This window comes from Mchenga conophoros, linkage group LG12 (assembly GCF_057382185.1).
Source record: "Mchenga conophoros isolate Kocher_MC1m ecotype Shallow Benthic linkage group LG12, M_conophoros_male_GT1.1, whole genome shotgun sequence".
Lineage (NCBI taxonomy): Eukaryota > Metazoa > Chordata > Actinopteri > Cichliformes > Cichlidae > Mchenga > Mchenga conophoros.
The window spans coordinates 32,863,769-32,884,739 of record NC_140537.1 but is presented as its reverse complement, the minus strand read 5'-3'; the positions used below and the strand labels follow the sequence as shown (position 1 = coordinate 32,884,739).

Sequence of the window (20,971 nt, the reverse complement as noted above, 5' to 3'; positions counted from 1 at the left end):
AGCAATTTACACAGAACTTAGGAACAATAATGAACTTTAGTTTGTATGAATACAACTGAATAAATGTCAGACAGTCAACATTATTCTGCAATGACACATTTTAAAGAAAAACATGGCTGAATTATTATGACAACCTACACAGTTTGGTTTATTTTGCAACATAATGGAGAACATGCTATAAGAAACACATTTAAATGAAACAAGTCACTTAAATGAATCACTGACAGTTAAGTTTTAAAAGATGACATTAGGATTATTTAAGTCAAGTCTATTTATCATTTGGAAACCATTAAAACACAAATTGTCACGATGCTGTTATTAGCTGATATGGATCTAAATAACTGATGAAGGAAAGGAAAGTGACATTTATCAGTGCTTGTTCATCAATGTCTGACACATGGAAGTTTGTTCAACTTCGCACTGTTTAAATGTGTAAAAACTGTTTCATGAACACCCAATGACTTGAAACTGCTATATATTTGTCAAAAAAGGAAAAGATCAACCAAAAAAAGAACAAATAAATATAAAGTTTTAAGGACCTTCAAACTGAATTTGCAAGAAAACAAAGCAAAAATTACTTTTATCCTTTAATTTTACTGTGTTTTGAAAATAATTTTTATCACATTGTATAAAATGCTTCAGATACAAATCTTTCTTTCTGCAATTTCTTACCTAAAAAATAAAAACAGGAGTTGCCTAAATTGAAAAACAAACAACCACAAAACAAGCTGTAACTAAAAGGATGAGACAAGAGAAAAAAAGTTCACAGAGACGTCGTTGCAGTTTTCAGAGAAATCTCAGTCTGACAGATTTTGATATCAGAGGTTTTGGCGTCTCCTGCCTCTCCAACCTCAAAATATGGGAAGAGTTTCTCAGTGAAAGTGTCTCTGTGAGTGTAGATGTGAGTCATGTCTTCAGGGTCATAGAAGGACACCTCCCCCCTGTCATAGTCCAGCTGGACTCTGATCCTCTGGAGACTCTTCTTCACTGTCACAGTCTGACCAACAACATCAGGGCTGCACAGTGGGGACTAAAATGGCACTGATGCCTCTAATAAATCATCATTCTGTTTGAATTATCAACGATTAAATAATAAACACAGGTTTTTTGTGCAGCCCTACACATAAACTACATGAAGTTTCCTCCTCTTACTTTTCCTTTTGTCTCTTATTGCTACTTTAGATTTCTTCTGTATAATAATATTAATCCTTAAATTCTCTGATTCTTCAGATTATTGCTTTATTCTCTTAGGTGATGCACGTGTTTCTCTAACTTCAACAAGATGTGTTAATGTGTTACCAATAAAAGGACAGTTTGAATACAGTAAGAATTAAACAATAAAAATTAAGAGATCAAATTTTCTTCTATGTTTATACACAAATCAAAACGCAGCCAGACTTTGATATTTTTATTGACAGAAAATAATCCAGGAAATCAGTGAACTCATGTTTCCGACATTTTCATCATATCTGCTCTGCAGGTGTAAAACAGGAAATCCACAGTTAACAAGACCAAATGCTGAATGTGCTGATGTGATCTGGAATATGAAGTGAGAGTTCACAGAAACACACTGGAACAAACAGCAGCTCCAACTGTACAAATGTTCAACAATTATGAAATAAATGCTTTGGGTCAGTCAGTAGCAAAGAAAACAGTGTCTGTATCTGACAACGCAATTTACACAGAACTTAGGAACAATAATGAACTTTAGTTTGTATGAATACAACTGAATAAATGTCAGACAGTCAACATTATTCTGCAATGACACATTTTAAAGAAAAACATGGCTGAATTATTATGACAACCTACACAGTTTGGTTTATTTTGCAACATAATGGAGAACATGCTATAAGAAACACATTTAAATGAAGCAAATCACTTAAATGAATCACTGACAGTTAAGTATTAAAAGATGACATTAGGATTATTTAAGTCAAGTCTATTTATCATTTTGAAACCATTAAAACACAAATTGTCACGATGCTGTTATTAGCTGATATGGATCTAAATAACTGATGAAGGAAAGGAAAGTGACATTTATCAGTGCTTGTTCATCAATGTCTGACACATGGAAGTTTGTTCAACTTCGCACTGTTTAAATGTGTAAAAACTGTTTCATGAACACCCAATGACTTGAAACTGCTATATATTTGTCAAAAAAGGAAAAAATCAACCAAAAAAAGAACAAATAAATATAAAGTTTTAAGGACCTTCAAACTGAATTTGCAAGAAAACAAAGCAAAAATTACTTTTATCCTTTAATTTTACTGTGTTTTGAAAATGATTTTTATCACATTGTATAAAATGCTTCAGATACAAATCTTTCTTTCTGCAATTTCTTACCTAAAAAATAAAAACAGGAGTTGCCTAAATTGAAAAACAAACAACCACAAAACAAGCTGTAACTAAAAGGATGAGACAAGAGAAAAAAAGTTCACAGAGACGTCGTTGCAGTTTTCAGAGAAATCTCAGTCTGACAGATTTTGATATCAGAGGTTTTGGCATTTCCTGCCTTTCCAATACCAAAATATGGGAAGAGTTTCTCAGTGAAAGTGTCTCTGTGAGTGCAGATGTGAGTCATGTCTTCAGGGTCATAGAAGGACACCTCCCCCCTGTCATAGTCCAGCTGGACTCTGATCCTCTGGAGACTCTTCTTCACTCTCACAGTCCGATCAACAACATTGATATATTTTCCACTGTTATGCAATAAACACCAGATTCCATATTCTGTTGAAGAAAAACACTCTCCCTTCCTGTCAACTGACTCTTTAACTAAACCCACAATCCAGCCAGGATGGTCTCCCACCTCCACCTCCCAGCTGTGTTTCCCTGAGCTGAAACCCTCAGAGCCAAAAACAGTATGATACTTAGTGTTTCTCTCTGGATGATCAGGAAGCTGCTGCTTTGTGTCTCCACGCCTCACACTGGTCAGATCATCAGACAGATAGAGATAGGGGTTTGCAGTGTTTGGGTCCAGAATGACAGGACTGAAGTGGACCTTCTCCTTCATCTTCTCCCACACTCTGAAGGACAGGTTGCCCAGGTGTTTGGCCACATCTATCAGTGCTCCTGAGACCAGCTGTGGATCTGACACTGAGCTCTGGGCTCTGGCTCTGCTCTGAGTGTCTTTATAACTGCTGAGGAATGGCACGCTGTGTTTCTGCAGCTCTTCTTCAACAGCAGAGATGCTGTCTGACAGAGAGGAGATCTGCTCCTCAATCATCTTCATCTCTCTGCTGATAGTCCTCCCCTTCTGCTCCTCTTCCTCCCTCAGAGCTGTCAGTCTGGACTCCTCTTCCTCTTTCAGGAACTGCTGGAGCTTGTTGAACTCTGCTCTGATCTGCCTCTCTGTGGACAACAGCTGCTTCTTCATGTGTTCCCTCACTTCATTGTATGTTTCCTCCACTTGTTTGTATTTGTTCCTCTTGTCCTGCAGAGACTTTAGGTCAGATTTCAGCTGCTCCTTCAGGTCACTGACTGCTTCTTCTACAGGAACCACTTTGTGACTCTGGTGGAGAGAAAAGTCACACACAGGACACACAGCTCTGTCTTCATCCTCACAGTACCAGTAAGGGACGTCTGGATGTTTATCACACACCACCTCCTCCTTCTCTTCCTCCTTCTCGTTTTCTGTCTCAGGTGAGCTCTCACTCTGCCCCTTAGCAAAGGAGTCAGCAAGTTCTTTGAGAGCAACGTTTATAGATGCTTCATCCTTTGAAGATTTTCTTTTACAAATGGGACAGTTTTTGTTTTTAGTTTGTTCCCAGAATTTCTGCAGGCAGCTTGAACAGAAGCTGTGGCCGCAGCTCAGAGACACAGGATCTCTGAAAGTCTCTGAACACACGTGGCAGCTCAAGTAACCTTCTAAAAGCAATTTCTCAGCCATCCCTGATAATTTACAGATTACTTAAAGGACAAGACTCACCGAAATACAGTCACTCTGACTTTTGAACAAAATTGTATTCGTCAGTACAGATCCCAGCCTTTACTGTAATGCGTTCCCGGGTGATCGTGAAAGTGAGTCTTTAGGTTTCATTTACTCTCTTATGGGTGGAGCTGATATCAATGACCCCGCCATTTCACTCTGTCACCACTAGATGGCGCAGTTTTTCAGAGTGTTAAAGAAATACTGCATCAGACATGCTCATACCTGTCTGTGTCTGTGAACTTGTGCAGAAATACTGTTCAGTTGTGCTGCTGTTTTAAAGGCAGGTTAGACACTGAGCAGGTCAACAATCTGTGGCAGGGTTAAAAAAGTAGAGACAGACAGACAATTTTGGATCATCAGTTAACCTAACCTGCATGTGTTTGAACTGTGGGAGGAAGCCAGATTACTCGGACTGAACCCACAGAGACAGAGGAACAACATCTAAGCTGCAGAGAAAACCCCCACCCTGAATAAACCCAGGAACATGTTGTTGTGAGGTGACAGGACTCACCACTGCATCACTCTTCACTAGGATTAATCTGAAAATGTTCTAAACAACATGCAGTGGTAGGTAAACTCTAAAGAGTGCTGTGACATTTTTTTTATTTTTTATTTTTTTGCCAAACCAGCATTTTATCCAAATAAAGGTTTAAAGACCAATAATTTATTATTTGGGAAAGATGCATCACTTCAAAGTATTCAATTCAATTCAAAGTAATATCTTTAAACTGGACTTACTGTCCAGTACAACCTTCAGGTAACATGAAAATATTATGTTTAAATTTTCTGTCAAAGACATTTATCTATACAATATAGAATAGAAGGTCCCGTGATGACGTAACTGCCTTCATCACCTGGATATCTGGGAAGATGAACCAGTCCTTTCACTTGTGACACCACCATGAAACTGCAGTTTCTCTTTACATGTCTAATCCTTGTAGCCAATTTAGATACCAACAAGTCAGATGAGGCATCACTGAGATGGGCTGGAGACACTGTAAACATCTGCCATCTTCTTTCTCCAGCCAGTGACAACACGGAGTCAGCTTCTCTTCTTAGGGTGTCTTTCACTCTTTCCCCCACTGCCTCTGTTTCCAACCTTAGTGCATCATTTCTCTGCAGTTGGCTCTTTCTACTTTTGTTATGTCTCTTTTTTTCATTGTGGCGGGGCCTGATCTGCAGTGCCGCTGCAGGTGAGGCAGACACATCAAAGCGGCATCCACAATCACGCCTCTCCGGCATAAACCAATGAACTGAGTCCAGAGTGAATGTTGTTGTTGTGTATGTGTGGCTGGCAGCAGGGAAGCTGCAGCTGCGGGGTGTTGTGACAGCAACCGTGCAATAAAAGTGGTTAAAGATGCTGAAAAGCATAAGTATGTCATCGGGTCTGTCGTGGGTTGTTTACTTCCACCTCATTTTTGAAGAAATCTCATCGGACACATTTTGATATCAGAGGTTTTGGTGTCTCCTGCTTCTCCAACCTCAAAAAATGGGAAGAGTTTCTCAGTGAAAGTGTCTCTGTGAGTGTAGATCAGAGTCATGTCTTCAGGGTCATAGAAGGACACCTCCCCCCTGTCATAGTCTTTCCCTTTGTCTCTTATTGTCATGTTGGGTTTCTTCTGTATAATAATATTAATCCTCTAGTTCTCTGATTCTTCTGATTATTGCTCTGTTCTCTTACATGCTTCACGTGTTTCTCTAACTTCAATAAAATGTGTTAAGGTGTTATCAATAAAATGACAGTTTAAATAGAAAGTTCAGCGTCCTTCTGTGTTTACAGACACATCAGACAGGCTTTGATGTATTTAACTGACAGAAAAAAAAACAGGAGATTAATGAACTTGTTTTGCTGATATTTTCACAATTTTTGTTCATCAGGAGAAAAACTTGAACTCCACAGTTAATAAGACTAATTAGTATCAAATACAAATACAGAGGAAATGTTCTCAGCTTCAGTATTTGTATCAAGACTTGCCTGATGAGGTTTTCAAATGTTCAGTGTTTTCATTATAACATCTTCAGTGAGTTTTGTAAATCCTCCATGCAACAATAATAATTAAAAAGACTCAAATTGCTTTCAAATACAGCAGGTGTCCAAAAAAGGAGAAAAAAAACGTTATTTTTAGTGTTTCAGCCACTGAAACAACCAAAAGATGAACTAGTCAAATTGTTATTTAAATGGTTTTTGATCACTTTTAGTCGCTCCAAATCACAGTGACTAACAGAAAAGTTTCAGATCAGGCTTCTCAGATTTCTGCCTGCAGGCCTGTAGTGACGGCTCTTGACCTTAAATGACAAGAAATGAACACATGACTGTTCTGTGTTTCAGTCATTAGCAGTTCATGTTGTACATTTCAGTTACTCCAAGAGATATTTTAGTGTTTTCTCACATAGAAAGAAATTGATGGAATTGATTAAAGATTGAAAGATGAAACAAATACATTCACAATAATTTACACAAAAATGTAAAATGAACCAAAGGAAAGAAATTCACTGAGATCTCACTGAACTACAATGAAAAGTTCTAAAAGTCTAAAACAGGTTATTATCAGTTGTTTTGGCATCTCCTGCTTTTCCAATATTACACAAATCTCAGTGAAAGTGTCTCTGTGGGTGCAGATGTGAGTCATGTCTTCAGGGTCATAGAAGGACACCTCCCCCCTGTCATAGTCCAGCTGGACTCTGATCCTCTGGAGACTCTTCTTCACTGTCACAGTCTGACCAACAACATCAGGGCTGCACAGTGGGGACTAAAATGGCACTGATGCCTCTAATAAATCATCATTCTGTTTGAATTATCAACGATTAAATAATAAACACAGGTTTTTTGTGCAGCCCTACACATAAACTACATGAAGTTTCCTCCTCTTACTTTTCCTTTTGTCTCTTATTGCTACTTTAGATTTCTTCTGTTTAATAATATTAATCCTTAAATTCTCTGATTCTTCAGATTATTGCTTTATTCTCTTAGGTGATGCACGTGTTTCTCTAACTTCAACAAGATGTGTTAATGTGTTACCAATAAAAGGACAGTTTGAATACAGTAAGAATTAAACAATAAAAATTAAGAGATCAAATTTTCTTCTATGTTTAAACACAAATCAAAACGCAGCCAGACTTTGATATTTTTATTGACAGAAAATAATCCAGGAAATCAGTGAACTCATGTTTCCGACATTTTCATCATATCTGCTCTGCAGGTGTAAAACAGGAAATCCACAGTTAACAAGACCAAATGCTGAATGTGCTGATGTGATCTGGAATATGAAGTGAGAGTTCACAGAAACACACTGGAACAAACAGCAGCTCCAACTGTACAAATGTTCAACAATTATGAAATAAATGCTTTGGGTCAGTCAGTAGCAAAGAAAACAGTGTCTGTATCTGACAAAGCAATTTACACAGAACTTAGGAACAATAATGAACTTTAGTTTGTATGAATACAACTGAATAAATGTCAGACAGTCAACATTATTCTGCAATGACACATTTTAAAGTAAAACATGGCTGAATTATTATGACAACCTACACAGTTTGGTTTATTTTGCAACATAATGGAGAACATGCTATAAGAAACACATTTAAATGAAGCAAATCACTTAAATGAATCACTGACAGTTAAGTTTTAAAAGATGACATTAGGATTATTTAAGTCAAGTCTATTTATCATTTTGAAACCATTAAAACACAAATTGTCACGATGCTGTTATTAGCTGATATGGATCTAAATAACTGATGAAGGAAAGGAAAGTGACATTTATCAGTGCTTGTTCATCAATGTCTGACACATGGAAGTTTGTTCAACTTCGCACTGTTTAAATGTGTAAAAACTGTTTCATGAACACCCAATGACTTGAAACTGCTATATATTTGTCAAAAAAGGAAAAAATCAACCAAAAAAAGAACAAATAAATATAAAGTTTTAAGGACCTTCAAACTGAATTTGCAAGAAAACAAAGCAAAAATTACTTTTATCCTTTAATTTTACTGTGTTTTGAAAATGATTTTTATCACATTGTATAAAATGCTTCAGATACAAATCTTTCTTTCTGCAATTTCTTACCTAAAAAATAAAAACAGGAGTTGCCTAAATTGAAAAACAAACAACCACAAAACAAGCTGTAACTAAAAGGATGAGACAAGAGAAAAAAAGTTCACAGAGACGTCGTTGCAGTTTTCAGAGAAATCTCAGTCTGACAGATTTTGATATCAGAGGTTTTGGCGTCTCCTGCCTTTCCAATACTGAAAAATGGGAAGAGTTTCTCAGTGAAAGTGTCTCTGTGGGTGCAGATGTGAGTCATGTCTTCAGGGTCATAGAAGGACACCTCCCCCCTGTCATAGTCCAGCTGGACTCTGATCCTCTGGAGACTCTTCTTCACTCTCACAGTCCGATCAACAACATTGATATATTTTCCACTGTTATGCAATAAACACCAGATTCCATATTCTGTTGAAGCAAAACACTCTCCCTTCCTGTCAACTGACTCTTTAACTAAACCCACAATCCAGCCAGGATGGTCTCCCACCTCCACCTCCCAGCTGTGTTTTCCTGAGCTGAAGCCCTCAGAGCCAAAAACAGTGGGATACTTAGTGTTTCTCTCTGGATTATCAGGAAGCTGCTGCCCTGTGTCTCCAAATCTCACACTGGTCAGATCATCAGACAGATAGAGACAGCCACTTGCAGTGTTTGGGTCCAGAATGACAGGACTGAAGTGGACCTTCTCCTTCATCTTCTCCCACACTCTGAAGGACAGGTTGCCCAGGTGTTTGGCCACATCTATCAGTGCTCCTGAGACCAGCTGTGGATCTGACACTGAGCTCTGGGCTCTGGCTCTGCTCTGAGTGTCTTTATAACTGCTGAGGAATGGCACGCTGTGTTTCTGCAGCTCTTCTTCAACAGCAGAGATGCTGTCTGACAGAGAGGAGATCTGCTCCTCAATCATCTTCATCTCTCTGCTGATAGTCCTCCCCTTCTGCTCCTCTTCCTCCCTCAGAGCTGCCAGTCTGGACTCCTCTTCCTCTTTCAGGAACTGCTGGAGCTTGTTGAACTCTGCTCTGATCTGCCTCTCTGTGGACAACAGCTGCTTCTTGGAGTGTTGAATCACTTCATTGTATGTTTCCTCCACTTGTTTGTATTTGTTCCTCTTGTCCTGCAGAGACTTTAAGTCAGATTTCAGCTGCTCCTTCAGGTCACTGACTGCTTCTTCTACAGGAACCACTTTGTGACTCTGGTGGAGAGAAAACTCACACACAGGACACACAGCTCTGTCTTCATCCTCACAGTACCAGTAAGGGACGTCTGGATGTTTATCACACACCACCTCCTCCTTCTCTTCCTCCTTCTCGTTTTCTGTCTCAGGTGAGCTCTCACTCTGCCCCTTAGCAAAGGAGTCAGCAAGTTCTTTGAGAGCAAAGATCATAGATGGTTCATCCTTTGAAGATTTTCTTTTACAAATGGGACAGTTTTTGTTTTTAGTTTGTTCCCAGAATTTCTGCAGGCAGCTTGAACAGAAGCTGTGGCCGCAGCTCAGAGACACAGGATCTCTGAAAGTCTCTGAACACACGTGGCAGCTCAAGTAACCTTCTAAAAGCAATTTCTCAGCCATCCCTGATAATTTACAGATTACTTAAAGGACAAGACTCACCGAAATACAGTCACTCTGACTTTTGAACAAAATTGTATTCGTCAGTACAGATCCCAGCCTTTACTGTAATGCGTTCCCGGGTGATCGTGAAAGTGAGTCTTTAGGTTTCATTTACTCTCTTATGGGTGGAGCTGATATCAATGACCCCGCCATTTCACTCTGTCACCACTAGATGGCGCAGTTTTTCAGAGTGTTAAAGAAATACTGCATCAGACATGCTCATACCTGTCTGTGTCTGTGAACTTGTGCAGAAATACTGTTCAGTTGTGCTGCTGTTTTAAAGGCAGGTTAGACACTGAGCAGGTCAACAATCTGTGGCAGGGTTAAAAAAGTAGAGACAGACAGACAATTTTGGATCATCAGTTAACCTAACCTGCATGTGTTTGAACTGTGGGAGGAAGCCAGATTACTCGGACTGAACCCACAGAGACAGAGGAACAACATCTAAGCTGCAGAGAAAACCCCCACCCTGAATAAACCCAGGAACATGTTGTTGTGAGGTGACAGGACTCACCACTGCATCACTCTTCACTAGGATTAATCTGAAAATGTTCTAAACAACATGCAGTGGTAGGTAAACTCTAAAGAGTGCTGTGACATTATTATTATTTTTTATTTTTTTGCCAAACCAGCATTTTATCCAAATAAAGGTTTAAAGACCAATAATTTATTATTTGGGAAAGATGCATCACTTCAAAGTATTCAATTCAATTCAAAGTAATATCTTTAAACTGGACTTACTGTCCAGTACAACCTTCAGGTAACATGAAAATATTATGTTTAAATTTTCTGTCAAAGACATTTATCTATACAATATAGAATAGAAGGTCCCGTGATGACGTAACTGCCTTCATCACCTGGATATCTGGGAAGATGAACCAGTCCTTTCACTTGTGACACCACCATGAAACTGCAGTTTCTCTTTACATGTCTAATCCTTGTAGCCAATTTAGATGCCAACAAGTCAGATGAGGCATCACTGAGATGAGCTGGAGACACTGTAAACATCTGCCATCTTCTTTCTCCAGCCAGTGACAACACGGAGTCAGCTTCTCTTCTTAGGGTGTCTTTCACTCTTTCCCCCACTGCCTCTGTTTCCAACCTTAGTGCATCATTTCTCTGCAGTTGGCTCTTTCTACTTTTGTTATGTCTCTTTTTTTCATTGTGGCGGGGCCTGATCTGCAGTGCCGCTGCAGGTGAGGCAGACACATCAAAGCGGCATCCACAATCACGCCTCTCCGGCATAAACCAATGAACTGAGTCCAGAGTGAATGTTGTTGTTGTGTATGTGTGGCTGGCAGCAGGGAAGCTGCAGCTGCGGGGTGTTGTGACAGCAACCGTGCAATAAAAGTGGTTAAAGATGCTGAAAAGCATAAGTGTGTCATCGGGTCTGTCGTGGGTTGTTTACTTCCACCTCATTTTTGAAGAAATCTCATCGGACACATTTTGATATCAGAGGTTTTGGTGTCTCCTGCTTCTCCAACCTCAAAAAATGGGAAGAGTTTCTCAGTGAAAGTGTCTCTGTGAGTGTAGATCAGAGTCATGTCTTCAGGGTCATAGAAGGACACCTCCCCCCTGTCATAGTCTTTCCCTTTGTCTCTTATTGTCATGTTGGGTTTCTTCTGTATAATAATATTAATCCTCTAGTTCTCTGATTCTTCTGATTATTGCTCTGTTCTCTTACATGCTTCACGTGTTTCTCTAACTTCAATAAAATGTGTTAAGGTGTTATCAATAAAATGACAGTTTAAATAGAAAGTTCAGTGTCCTTCTGTGTTTACAGACACATCAGACAGGCTTTGATGTATTTAACTGACAGAAAAAAAACAGGAGATTAATGAACTTGTTTTGCTGATATTTTCACAATTTTTGTTCATCAGGAGAAAAACTTGAACTCCACAGTTAATAAGACTAATTAGTATCAAATACAAATACAGAGGAAATGTTCTCAGCTTCAGTATTTGTATCAAGACTTGCCTGATGAGGTTTTCAAATGTTCAGTGTTTTCATTATAACATCTTCAGTGAGTTTTGTAAATCCTCCATGCAACAATAATAATTAAAAAGACTCAAATTGCTTTCAAATACAGCAGGTGTCCAAAAAAGGAGAAAAAAAAAACGTTATTTTTAGTGTTTCAGCCACTGAAACAACCAAAAGATGAACTAGTCAAATTGTTATTTAAATGGTTTTTGATCACTTTTAGTCGCTCCAAATCACAGTGACTAACAGAAAAGTTTCAGATCAGGCTTCTCAGATTTCTGCCTGCAGGCCTGTAGTGACGGCTCTTGACCTTAAATGACAAGAAATGAACACATGACTGTTCTGTGTTTCAGTCATCAGCAGTTCATGTTGTACATTTCAGTTACTCCAAGAGATATTTTAGTGTTTTCTCACATAGAAAGAAATTGATGGGATTGATTAAAGATTGAAAGATGAAACAAATACATTCACAATAATTTACACAAAAATGTAAAATGAACCAAAGGAAAGAAATTCACTGAGATCTCACTGAACTACAATGAAAAGCTCTAAAAGTCTAAAACAGGTTATTATCAGTTGTTTTGGCATCTCCTGCTTTTCCAATATTACACGAATCTCAGTGAAAGTGTCTCTGTGAGTGCAGATGTGAGTCATGTCTTCAGGGTCATAGAAGGACACCTCCCCCCTGTCATAGTCCAGCTGGACTCTGATCCTCTGGAGACTCTTCTTCACTGTCACAGTCTGACCAACAACATCAGGGCTGCACAGTGGGGACTAAAATGGCACTGATGCCTCTAATAAATCATCATTCTGTTTGAATTATCAACGATTAAATAATAAACACAGGTTTTTTGTGCAGCCCTACACACAAACTACATGAAGTTTCCTCCTCTTACTTTTCCTTTTGTCTCTTATTGCTACTTTAGATTTCTTCTGTATAATAATATTAATCCTTAAATTCTCTGATTCTTCAGATTATTGCTTTATTCTCTTAGGTGATGCACGTGTTTCTCTAACTTCAACAAGATGTGTTAATGTGTTACCAATAAAAGGACAGTTTGAATACAGTAAGAATTAAACAATAAAAATTAAGAGATCAAATTTTCTTCTATGTTTAAACACAAATCAAAACGCAGCCAGACTTTGATATTTTTATTGACAGAAAATAATCCAGGAAATCAGTGAACTCATGTTTCCAACATTTTCATCATATCTGCTCTGCAGGTGTAAAACAGGAAATCCACAGTTAACAAGACCAAATGCTGAATGTGCTGATGTGATCTGGAATATGAAGTGAGAGTTCACAGAAACACACTGGAACAAACAGCAGCTCCAACTGTACAAATGTTCAACAATTATGAAATAAATGCTTTGGGTCAGTCAGTAGCAAAGAAAACAGTGTCTGTATCTGACAAAGCAATTTACACAGAACTTAGGAACAATAATGAACTTTAGTTTGTATGAATACAACTGAATAAATGTCAGACAGTCAACATTATTCTGCAATGACACATTTTAAAGTAAAACATGGCTGAATTATTATGACAACCTACACAGTTTGGTTTATTTTGCAACATAATGGAGAACATGCTATAAGAAACACATTTAAATGAAGCAAATCACTTAAATGAATCACTGACAGTTAAGTTTTAAAAGATGACATTAGGATTATTTAAGTCAAGTCTATTTATCATTTGGAAACCATTAAAACACAAATTGTCACGATGCTGTTATTAGCTGATATGGATCTAAATAACTGATGAAGGAAAGGAAAGTGACATTTATCAGTGCTTGTTCATCAATGTCTGACACATGGAAGTTTGTTCAACTTCGCACTGTTTAGATGTTTAAAAACTGTTTCATGAACACCCAATGACTTGAAACTGCTATATATTTGTCAAAAAAGGAAAAAATCAACCAAAAAAAGAACAAATAAATATAAAGTTTTAAGGACCTTCAAACTGAATTTGCAAGAAAACAAAGCAAAAATTACTTTTATCCTTTAATTTTACTGTGTTTTGAAAATGATTTTTATCACATTGTATAAAATGCTTCAGATACAAATCTTTCTTTCTGCAATTTCTTACCTAAAAAATAAAAACAGGAGTTGCCTAAATTGAAAAACAAACAACCACAAAACAAGCTGTAACTAAAAGGATGAGACAAGAGAAAAAAAGTTCACAGAGACGTCGTTGCAGTTTTCAGAGAAATCTCAGTCTGACAGATTTTGATATCAGAGGTTTTGGCATTTCCTGCCTTTCCAATACTGAAAAATGGGAAGAGTTTCTCAGTGAAAGTGTCTCTGTGAGTGCAGATGTGAGTCATGTCTTCAGGGTCATAGAAGGACACCTCCCCCCTGTCATAGTCCAGCTGGACTCTGATCCTCTGGAGACTCTTCTTCACTCTCACAGTCTGACCATCACCATTAGTGTATTTTCCACTGCCATGATTTAAACACCAGATTCCATATTTTAGTGAAACAAAAATCTCTCCCTTCCTGTCAACTGACTCTTTACTTAAACCCACAAGCCAGCCAGGATGGTCTCCCACCTCCACCTCCCAGCTGTGTTTCCCTGAGCTGAAACCCTCAGAGCCAAAAACAGTGGGATACTTAGTGTTTCTCTCTGGATGATCAGGAAGCTGCTGCTTTGTGTCTCCATTCCTCACACTGGTCAGATCATCAGACAGATAGAGCCAGCAGTTTGCAGTGTTTGGGTCCAGAATGACAGGACTAAAGTGGACCTTCTCCTTCATCTTCTCCCACACTCTGAAGGACAGGTTGCCCAGGTGTTTGGCCACATCTATCAGTGCTCCTGAGACCAGCTGTGGATCTGACACTGAGCTCTGGGCTCTGGCTCTGCTCTGAGTGTCTTTATAACTGCTGAGGAATGGCACGCTGTGTTTCTGCAGCTCTTTTTCAACAGCAGAGATGCTGTCTGACAGAGAGGAGATCTGCTCCTCAATCATCTTCATCTCTCTGCTGATAGTCCTCCCCTTCTGCTCCTCTTCCTCCCTCAGAGCTGCCAGTCTGGACTCCTCTTCCTCTTTTAGGAACTGCTGGAGCTTGTTGAACTCTGCTCTGATCTGCCTCTCTGTGGACAACAGCTGCTTCTTCATGTGTTCCCTCATTTCATTGTATGTTTCCTCCACTTGTTTGTATTTGTTCCTCTTGTCCTGCAGAGACTTTAAGTCAGATTTCAGCTGCTCCTTCAGGTCACTGACTGCTTCTTCTACAGGAACCACTTTGTGACTCTGGTGGAGAGAAAACTCACACACAGGACACACAGCTCTGTCTTCATCCTCACAGTACCAGTAAGGGACGTCTGGATGTTTATCACACACCACCTCCTCCTTCTCGTTTTCTGCCTCAGGTGAGCTCTCACTGTGTTTCTTAGCAAAGGAGTCAGCAAGTTCTTTGAGAGAAACGTTTATAGATGCTTCATCCTTTGAAGATTTTCTTTTACAAATGGGACAGTTTTTGTTTTTAGTTTGTTCCCAGAATTTCTGCAGGCAGCTTGAACAGAAGCTGTGGCTGCAGCTCAGAGACACAGGATCTCTGAAAGTCTCTGAACACACATGGCAGCTCAGATAGTTTTCAAAAAGTGCGGCTTTCTCTGCCATTTTCCAGGGTTTGGTTTCAATGACTCACCGAAATACGACCTCTTTGCTTGATAATGCCGCCAAATTGTGCTCTTCGGTACAGAGCGCAGGTTTTAATGTGAAGGCGTCTCCAGCGTGGTCGACAATGAGTTTAAGTTTCATTTACTCTGTTAGGGGCGGAGCTGATAGTAATGGACTTGCTATTTTATTACATTCTCACTAGATGGCGCTGTGTCTGTGATATAGATGTTGAATACACCACCAGACTACCGCCGATAGTCTCTATGCTTCAGAGAGAAATGTGACTGAACCAACATTAATATGCGTCGCTTTTTAAATTCTGGTTTGAACTTAGGCTGCACTGAGCTGTCATTAATAAATGCTTCTCTTGGGGACGGTCATTGATCCTCTGGAGACTCTTCGTCACTCTTAGAGTCTGATAAACAACATCAGTGTATTTTCCACTCTCATAATTTAAACACCAGGTTCCAGTTTCTGGTGAAATGAATGATTCATTCTTGTCAGCTGACACTTTTATTAAACCCACACTCCACTCAGGATGGTCTCCCACCTCCCAGCTGTGTTTCCCTGAGCTGAAGCCCTCAGAGCCAAAAACGTCGGGATACTTAATGTTTTTCTGTGGATTGTCAGAAATCTGCTGTTTTTTTTAAATCCAAGTCTCACACTGATCAGATCATCAGACAGATAGCGACAACAGTGTGCAGTGTTTGGGTCCAGAATGACAGGACTGAAGTGGACCTTTTCCTTCATCTTCTCCCACACTCTGAAGGACACGTTGATAGAATATGATACCCATTTACACAAAAATTAAAAATAAACCAAAAATAAAAACCAAAAAACAGAAAATTACTGAGATCTCACTGAACTATGATGAAAACTCCCTTAGACTGTTTTGGCATCTCCTGCTTTCCAAATATTAAACGTGTCTCAGTGAAAGTGTCTCTGTGAGTGTAGATGTGAGTCATGTCTTCAGGGTCACAGTCTGACCAACAACATCTGTATGTTGTCTATTGTTATATTAGAAACACCAAATGTCTAACTTTGGTAAAGCAGGATATTCTTCCTTCCTGTTAACTAAGCCTGTAATTCTATTAACTTTTATTTATATGATGCTAAATCAGAACAACATTCGCCTTAAGAAGTTTTATACTGTAAGGGAAAGACCCTACAATAATACCAAGAAAACAGAGAAAATCCCAACAGTCGTATGACTCTCTATGATTTTGGGCTTTGGCAACAGTGGGAAGGAAAAACTCCCCTTTAGCAGGAAGAAGCCTCCAGCAGAACCAAGTTCAGGGAGTGGGCAGCCATCTGCCACTTGTAGTCAAAGTAAAAACAAATAAAGGAACAAACATAATCAAACAGAAAGTCCAGTCAGAGACATCCGCAGTTCATCAGAAATTGAACAGAGACTGTTTGTGCAGCCCTGCACATAAACTACATGAAGTGTCCTCCTCTTACTTTCCTTTTATCTCTTATTGACACTTTTGGATTTCTTCTGTATAACACTATTAATCCTCTAGTTCTGTTTCCTCAGATTAGATGCTTTATTCTCTTATATGCTACACGTGTTTCACTAACTTCAAGAAAATGTGTTAAGGTGTTATCAATAAAATGACAGTTTAAATAGAAAGTTCAGCGTCTTTCTGTGTTTACAGACACATCAGACAGGCTTTGATGTATTTATTGACGGAAAATAATCCAGGAAATCAGTGAACTCGTGTTTCCAACATTTTCATCATATTTGCTCTGCAGGTGTAAAACAGGAAATCCACAGTTAACGAGACGAAATCCTGAATGTGCTGATGTGATCTGGAATATGAAGTGAGAGTTCACAGAAACACACTGGAACAAACAGCAGCTCCAACTGTACAAATGTTCAACAATTATGAAATAAATGCTTTGGGTCAGTCAGTAGCAAAGAAAACAGTGTCTGTATCTGACAAAGCAATTTACACAGAACTTAGGAACAATAATGAACTTTAGTTTGTATGAATACAACTGAATAAATGTCAGACAGTCAACATTATTCTGCAATGACACATTTTAAAGAAAAACATGGCTGAATTATTATGACAACCTACACAGTTTGGTTTATTTTGCAACATAATGGAGAACATGCTATAAGAAACACATTTAAATGAAGCAAATCACTTAAATGAATCACTGACAGTTAAGTTTTAAAAGATGACATTAGAAGCACAAATTGTCACGATGCTGTTATTAGCTGATATGGATCTAAATAACTGATAAAGGTAAAGAAAGTGACATTTATCAGAGCTTGTTTATCAATGTCACATCTATTTTATACTGATTAAATGTTTAAAAACAGTTTCATGAACACTTAATGGCTTTAAACACCTTCAAACTGAATTTGCAACAAAACAAAAAATATTACATTTATGATTTTGTTTTACTCTGTGTTTTGAAAATAATTTGTATCTTATTGTATAAATTGCTTCAGGTGCTAAATTTTTCTTTCTGAAATTTCTCTCATAAAAAATAACAACAGGAGTAGCCGAAATTGAAAAACAAACAACCACAAAACAAGCTGTAACAAACAACGAGAAAGTTTGAAACAAGAGAAAAGAAAAAAGAATTCACAGAGACGTCGTTGCAGTTTTCACAGAAATCTCAGTCTGACAGATTTTGATATCAGAGGTTTTGGCGTCTCCTGCTTCTCCAACCTCAAAAAATGGGAAGAGTTTCTCAGTGAAAGTGTCTCTGTGGGTGCAGATGTGAGTCATGTCTTCAGGGTCATAGAAGGACACCTCCCCCCTGTCATAGTCCAGCTGGACTCTGATCCTCTGGAGACTCTTCTTCACTTGTAGAGTCTGACAAACAAAATTAGTGTATTTTCCACTGTTATGCCATAAACACCAGATTCCATATTTTGGTAAAGGAAAACGCTCTCCCTTTCTGTCAACTGACTCTTTAACTAAACCCACAGTCCAGCCAGGATGGTCTCCCACCTCCACCTCCCAGCTGTGTTTCCCTGAGCTGAAGCCTTCAGAGCCAAAAATATTGGCATACTCAGTGTTTCTCTCTGGATTATCAGGAAGCTGCTGCTTTGTGTCTCCATTCCTCACACTGGTCAGATCATCAGACAGATAGAGACAGCCACTTGCAGTGTTTGGGTCCAGAATGACAGGACTGAAGTGGACCTTCTCCTTCATCTTCTCCCACACTCTGAAGGACAGGTTGCCCAGGTGTTTGGCCACATCTATCAGTGCTCCTGAGACCAGCTGTGGATCTGACACTGAGCTCTGGGCTCTGGGCTCTGCTCTGAGTGTCTTTATAACTGCTGAGGAATGGCACGCTGTGTTTCTGCAGCTCTTCCTCAACAGCAGAGATGCTGTCTGACAGAGAGGAGATCTGCTCCTCAATCATCTTCATCTCTCTGCTGATAGTCCTCCCCTTCTGCTCCTCTTCCTCCCTCAGAGCTGCAAGTCTGGACTCCTCTTCCTCTTTCAGGAACTGCTGGAGCTTGTTGAACTCTGCTCTGATCTGCCTCTCTGTGGACAACAGCTGCTTCTTCATGTGTTCCCTCATTTCATTGTATGTTTCCTCCACTTGTTTGTATTTGTTCCTCTTGTCCTGCAGAGACTTTAAGTCAGATTTCAGCTGCTCCTTCAGGTCACTGACTGCTTCTTCTACAGGAACCACTTTGTGACTCTGGTGGAGAGAAAACTCACACACAGGACACACGGCTCTGTCTTCATCCTCACAGTACCAGTAAGGGACGTCTGGATGTTTATCACACACCACCTCCTCCTTCTCTTCCTCCTTTTCTTTTTCTGTCTCACATGAGCTCTCACTGTGTGTCTTAGCAAAGGAGTCAGCAAGTTCTTTCAGAGCAAAATTCATGGATGCTTCATCCTTTGAAGATTTTCTTTTACAAATGGGACAGTTTTTGTTTTTAGTTTGTTCCCAGAATTTCTGCAGGCAGCTTGAACAGAAGCTGTGGCTGCAGCTCAGAGACACAGGATCTCTGAAAGTCTCTGAACACACATGGCAACTCAAGTAACCTAAAAGCAATTTCTCAGCCATCCCTGATAATTTACAGATTACTTAAAGGAAAAGACTCACCGAAATACAGTCACTCTGACTTTTGAACAAAATTGTATTCGTCAGTACAGATCCCAGCCTTTACTGTAATGAGTTCCCGGGTGATCGTCGAAGTGAATCTTTAGGTTTCATTTACTCTGTTATGGGTGGAGCTGATATCAGTCACCCTGACATTTCACTCTGTCACCACTAGATGGTGCAGTTTCTCACGGTGTTAAAGAAATTCTGCATCAGACATGCTGATAGCCTCTCTGTGTCAGTGAAGTTGCGCAGAAGTACTGATCATTCACGCTGCTGTTTTAAAGACAGGTTACTCGGCAGATCAACAATCTGTGCCAGGGTTAACAAATAGAGATAGTTAGTTAACCTAACTTGCATGTGTTTGAACTCCCTTCCAATCCACTCCGTTCAGTCCGACCTCGCCTCGTATCTGCTCCTCCTGGAATCAGAAAGACAAAGAAGAAAAACAACCCTATGTAGCCTTGATCATCTAATATTATCCCTCAGCTGATTTTAAGGCCCAGTTCAGGGCATCTTGTTTGGACTTCCTGACCTAGAAAGACTTATTCTAACCATTATCAGTGTATGTGTAAGCATGCAGCAAAAAAGGAACCTCAAGCGATCTACATCCACGTCAATATTTCAGCACAGGCATAGCGCCGGACGAAGCTTATGGCCCTCAAAACACAGAGAGCCAACTCATTCATGAGCACATTTGCATTGTGTATAAATAGAATAATTAAAACAGCTTTATCAAATAATTTAAATAAATAATCAAGGATTTACAACCCTAACAGGTGACAGGACTCACCACTGCATCACTCTTCACTAGGATTAATGTGAAAATGTTCTAAACAACATGCAGTAGGTAAACTGGTAAAGTCTGAGGTGGCATGATTTCTTTTTTTCCCAAACCAGCATTTTATCCAAACAAAGGTGAAAGATGCACCAGTTATCAGTTTAATATCTTATTCTCTGTTCTGAGAATATATCAAACAACCAAGCCTGAAACTGATCAGATAATTTTTAGAGACTTTATTCCGCCTAAATGCTTTTTCTCAGTTTATAGTGTGTTTGGTTTCCCTGTTCATTAGAAATCATTAATAAGAAAAGAACATTTGTTACATTATAGCTCTTAGTATGTACTTTGTGTCATCCGCTTCATTAAGGTGGCAGTTACTTTTTTCAGGGTGAGCAGCTTTGTTGTATCGCACTCATGTTTCATTCCATAAAAATGTTTGTCTAGTTCAGCCTGTTCTAATACTGCACGGTAAAAGATTACCTGAAGGCATTTCTGCATGCTAATGCTAAACAAACATGACCTGAACTGAATGTTGTAAAGTGCATGTAATTATTTTTAACACAGCATGAAATAATACAGATAATGATAGGGATGTTTTTGTTAATATATATTACTTTGATAACTACTGTTGACAGTAATAACAATGATGATGTGATAAATATTATTTCTCATCCTTTTTCTACATATCTGAGTAAAGTAAGAGTGCACCAACTGTACTACTTCATCCACCATCTTTGATGTTGCAAAAGTCTCAGAGAAATGTAAAACTAGAACTGTTTCAGTACCATCTCTTCTTGTCATGACGTCTCTCCTGCTGCCCAGGACCTGATGTATCAGTCTTTAGGGATGCCTCAGTCTACCCTGCAACAGTACAAATCACATCATAGAATATGCGCATGTGCTGCCTACACTACCACTGGGAAACCA

The 20,971-nt window shown here is 39.0% G+C and overlaps 3 protein-coding genes and 1 pseudogene across 3 annotated transcripts; all 4 read right to left on the bottom strand.

Annotated features, from left to right (window-relative positions):
- Positions 1–1,393: 1,393 nt before the first annotated feature.
- On the bottom strand, positions 1,394–4,044 carry LOC146563015 (E3 ubiquitin-protein ligase TRIM7-like). Its single transcript, XM_085295335.1, has one exon. It carries the CDS (start codon positions 3,884–3,886, stop codon positions 2,435–2,437), a length of 1,452 nt encoding a protein of 483 aa, XP_085151461.1. The 5' UTR covers positions 3,887–4,044; the 3' UTR covers positions 1,394–2,434.
- Positions 4,045–7,041: 2,997 nt separating this feature from the next.
- On the bottom strand, positions 7,042–9,692 carry LOC146563014 (E3 ubiquitin-protein ligase TRIM35-like). The gene has a single exon (XM_085295334.1). The coding sequence runs from the start codon at positions 9,532–9,534 to the stop codon at positions 8,083–8,085; it is 1,452 nt and encodes a 483-aa protein (XP_085151460.1). The 5' UTR covers positions 9,535–9,692; the 3' UTR covers positions 7,042–8,082.
- A 3,004-nt stretch (positions 9,693–12,696) lies between these two features.
- LOC146563013 (E3 ubiquitin-protein ligase TRIM35-like) lies at positions 12,697–15,353 on the bottom strand. Its single transcript, XM_085295333.1, has one exon. The coding sequence runs from the start codon at positions 15,172–15,174 to the stop codon at positions 13,732–13,734; it is 1,443 nt and encodes a 480-aa protein (XP_085151459.1). The 5' UTR covers positions 15,175–15,353; the 3' UTR covers positions 12,697–13,731.
- A 1,494-nt stretch (positions 15,354–16,847) lies between these two features.
- LOC146563012 (nuclear factor 7, brain-like) lies at positions 16,848–19,403 on the bottom strand (annotated as a pseudogene).
- Positions 19,404–20,971: the final 1,568 nt, after the last annotated feature.